At 46.5% G+C, this 4,520-nt stretch overlaps 1 protein-coding gene across 1 annotated transcript in view; it reads right to left on the reverse strand.

The window, feature by feature from the left end:
* Nucleotides 1-1,577: 1,577 nt before the first annotated feature.
* The window catches only part of LOC100741142 (serine/threonine-protein kinase pakB), a 16,684-nt gene continuing 13,741 nt past the window's right edge, over nt 1,578-4,520 (reverse strand). Inside the window, 1 exon segment of the mRNA XM_024367771.2 lies at nt 1,578-4,520. This exon segment is cut by the window's right edge and continues 1,225 nt beyond it. Within this exon segment, the coding sequence (XP_024223539.1) occupies nt 4,141-4,520 (380 nt within the window). The 3' untranslated portion in view covers nt 1,578-4,140.

Genomic DNA, 4,520 nt, shown 5'->3' on the forward strand with positions numbered 1-4,520 from the left:
GCCACGCGTGATTTGTCTGAAATTTCCGTCAGGCTACGCGTGATTTGTCTGAAATTTCCGTAAGACCACGCGTATTTTCACTGAAGTTTCCATCAGGCAACGCGTGTCTTCACTGAAATCTCCGCCAGGCCACGCGTGCCGCAGTACCAAGCGTTCTCTGCTAGGTACTCCCATCGATATTTTAGTAAATAATTCTTTTAATAAACCATTTTCGTATTACTTTCATAACAATTCGATAGTTCTATTATTTCCTCTGGAATATCTTTTCAAATACCTACGACGATCCTTGGCAAGTAGTCAAATAAGTGCCACCCGAATACAGGCGATTACCGGAAACATTGCCGTCACCAGGATACGGGTGTCGTGACAGTCAACGTGTTAAGGGACAGCAGGTGCGGTAAATAACATCCGAATTCTTCGTGGAGTTTATCGAAAATGTACCATTCGAAACGATTGTCGAACATCGCATCTTACGTTCTTTATAACAGAGGAAGAAAGTAAAAATTATTTATTTAAAAAAATTATTTAGATTAAAATTAAACGATATTGTTTCTCGTGGAATTCTTTAAAATGGTCGATACGTAATACGTCGCAAATATGGCATTTAAAGAACGTTTCTCTTCGAGTACGTTTACGTAAACACGCAACGCATCGCTTTAGTTTACCTTGTAAAGTTAGAATATTTTTTAAATTTGAATTTGTTAAATTTCGCTAAGATCAACGGTATTTGCTCGCAGTGGCGGTTAAAAAGATTTTCACGACAAAAGTAAGACTCGTTTAGAAACTAATAAACCGATATAGGCGAGATGGCGACAAACAGGTGAAACGCGATCTCTCGCGTCTGAAAAATACTTTGCGATTGAGATAAAAAGCAGTCGCAGCAGTGGCGATAGAAGACAGTCGTCCGATCGCGTGATAATCCGCGCCTGGATGCAAATGGGTTACCTGATGCTTCGTAGACGCGCCACGTCTAAACGATCGTCGTTTCCAACGATCGTCGTACGACGGGAATCTTTCTGCAGACTTTCTTGTTCGGTGTCGAGCGTATGGGAAACTAAAAGCTTGAAAATTGAAAATTTACGCCGCGTGGATTTATGGCTGGAAGCTCGTGCACCGACGAAGAAGTAGACGAGACGAGATCCAAGTACAACAACGATCGGTAAAGCGCTAACGTGGTAATTACTTCTTTGCAGCTAGTTTCCAATACCAACGAATACGTCGAGAAGTGTGTCAGAACGAAGAAGGAGAAGAAGATAATCGTAGTAAATCGGCAAATAAATACACGTACGTCGAACATGTACAACGAACAGATTTATATCGTCGACCTTCCGCTCTTGCGACTCTTCTCCTCCCAACGTGATCGACCCTGCACGTCTCTCTTAATTTAATCGAACGAGTCTCTCGCTTTTCTTACAGATCGTCCTTTTTACGCTAGAAGAGGATACGCGTTGGAGAAAGGATGGAGCAGGCGCGAGAGCAACGAGACGCAAACCGAGCGATTTGCGAATCGTTGCAGAGGAGTAGCACCACGCTCGTCCGTTCAACTCGTCGTTGCTAAAAATCAACAAGCAGTAAGATCACTGACGATTACGTTTTATTATTACAGATTATAAGAACCGATCTCCTCGCTATCGGCAATACGTACAAAATAGTTTTGCTTGTCGCCGCACAGGATAACAACGACACGGGTATAGGACGGTTCCTGTTGCATTTCCCCTCGTTCCGTCGCTTATCGTCGTCGCAGTTTCTCCTCCGACAACGGAGACCCATCGGCGCGTTTACGAACTCGTTAAATCGCTACGAACACGCCGGACATCCGCAAACGGGGCATCGTGAAAGCGAAAAGTCGACGAAAGCACGTCCCGTCGAGGGAGGCGCCGCGAGTCTCAGGTACGATCGTTTCTCATTGTCGTTTCAAACCTTCTCCTATCGTTTTCGTCGGACGTTTACGAGGCGCCAACGCGACGATCTCCGTCCTTTCGATTCCACGCATTCGATCACACGTTTCCACCAACGTCTACGCGTTTTCTTCCGTTCGTTTACCTCTTCGTAAACGCCACTCACCGACATAAACTATGTACGGCTATGTATGTACATGTATAAATAAACCGTCGTCTATAATAATAATAATAATAATAATAATAATAATAATAATAATAATAATAATAATAATAATAATAATAAAGAAAAAAACACGGCTTTTGATTTAACAAAGAGTATAAATAAGACTAGATTTCGTTAGGCGTTATTAAATAAGATTGGCGAGTAATTTACGATTAAAAAATAATCACGTTAATCGTATAGTTACAACGGACTCTGCCGTTTCCTCTGCTTTCACTCTCTTCTCGTTATTCCGTTTTTCTTCCTTCGAGATTATTCCCCGTGCCGAGGAGTCTCGCTCTCTGCCAACCTACGTATTCTTACTCTTCTTTCCCCGATCTCGTTGCCTCTGGTTCTTGTTGTCTGTTCCTGGAAGCGCACGAGCCTCGCGAAACGTATGGCAAAAATCGAAAGCCGAAGAAAGTCTCGCCTCGGCCATGGTCGGGGCAGCTAGAAAGCTGAATTTATCGCGTCACGCCTCTCGTTTCTTAACGCGAGGATTACATATCCGTATCCGCTTCTAATCGGCGAGCACGAAACCACGCTCTTTGGTTAACTACGACAAACACGTTGTTTCAGCGCTATGTACATTCCAGTCTCCCATCTTTGGCACGAGCTACGATCGAATTAACATTATTATTAAATCACGTTACGCGACGATAACACGCCGCTGTCTCTTCTCTCTTTCTCTCCGCCTTGGCGCAAGGCGGTAGCAACGAAGTCTCGAAATCCGTGTGCGATGTTTAGCAACGCGCGCGTCGTCGTTCGATAAGAAAAAAAATACAACGGGAAAGTTCGATAAAAGAAATTTTCAACTACCATCGTGTTTTACACGCGTTTTAAAGTCTCGATACCGAACCGCCGCGACGTTAACGGTCAGCTGACGTCGATCGCGAGCGCAGAGCGAAAGCTACGCGATTGTCTTTCGCGTTTAACCCGTTACCTTGTTCGCCGTGTTACGTTTCTTAATCGGCGACTTCTTCAGCCAAGATGGTAAATTCGACGAACGAGAAACCACGTCGATCGAGTCTTTCGAATATTGCGAATATCGCGCGTTCTCGATTTTGCGAACGCTAAATCGCCCGGTGACGATCCATCGAACAATCGACCAGATTTGGCGACGAGTTGTGGATACTTTGAAATAAACATAATCGAGCGGAAGGCGGCTAAACATCGAAAACATCGGTAACCTAAGAGACGAATTATTAGGAGAATCGTGTAACAGGTTAACGCGTTAGAACTGCCCTCTACGCCCTAACCGATCGGCTGTTTTTACGTTGCGCCAATTAGGTTTCTTAAAAATACCGTAACAAGGCGGCTTAACACCGACGAATGCAATAAACGCTAGCAACGATGTAGCAACAACGACCAGGTACGTACCTGTCGAGACTCGTAACAGGCATCGCGATACAGAGTGACGCGCGATCGACGAATGGCTAGAAAATCGCGAAAAGGAGACGTCGCTGAACCAACAAACTCGATGGACGAGGCGATCGGCAACGTCCACCCGCTTCCAGTAGATTTAACGATCGCGTTTTAACGACATTTTCTCGTCCGTTAATTTTGACAACCGATTCCTCCTCGGAATCTAAACGTTTCTTTCGTTTTCAATTCCTGTTACATCTCTGTCAGCCAAAGCTCATCGGCAACGCATCGTTACATCCGTCACGGCTTAAGGAATATCGTCCTACAATACGCGGTTTATCGTTTACCAAAGTTTCGTTTCGTTAGCTGATATCTTTCGTCGGATACGAAACACGGACCTACGAAACTCGCTCGGAGGAAGCGCTCCTCTCGACTATTTTTGGCCGTTCTTCTCATCGAGATCGATCGTCGTTCGAGATCTATGTACAATACGCTGGCCGTTCTTCGCTTCGAGCACTGGCAAGAAAAAGAACGATCGTTGAACCGATCGATATCCGCTGGATACGAGGCAGCGTGGCGCGCGTACTCCGCGGAGCCGGAACGCGGCACGCAACCGTGGCAAAAGTAGCGTCAAGTTGGAATCGTCCGACCGCCTCGGGCAGCGATTTCAACGTTTCACGTCAGAGGCAGGGCGCGATGCTCGTCGACGAAGCCAGCAGGAACGTCCACCACCATATTGGGACGAGGGACCGGCGAGGGTAACACGTTCGTGTCGCTCTCCGCGTCTCCGTCGGCCATTTCGTTGTCCGGCGCGCCCGTCAGCTCGCGCACGTTCCCCGGAAGGTAGTCCTTCCAGCTTCTAAACAGATACCTGGTGAATTTCCTGAGCTGCCGGAACTTGCAGTAAGTAGCGCCCTCGGCGGACTCCAGCTGCTGCGTCTGTATGAGAAATCCTTTCTCCTTGAACGTTTGCTCCAGCTTCTCCCTCTGAAGGGACTTTCGAGTCTTCCTCTTGCGACGACCTTCCTCCTGATTGCCGCTCCTCTGGCAGGCCG

The sequence above is a fragment of the Bombus impatiens genome, unplaced genomic scaffold, assembly GCF_000188095.3.
Source record: "Bombus impatiens unplaced genomic scaffold, BIMP_2.2 scf_0361, whole genome shotgun sequence".
NCBI lineage: Eukaryota > Metazoa > Arthropoda > Insecta > Hymenoptera > Apidae > Bombus > Bombus impatiens.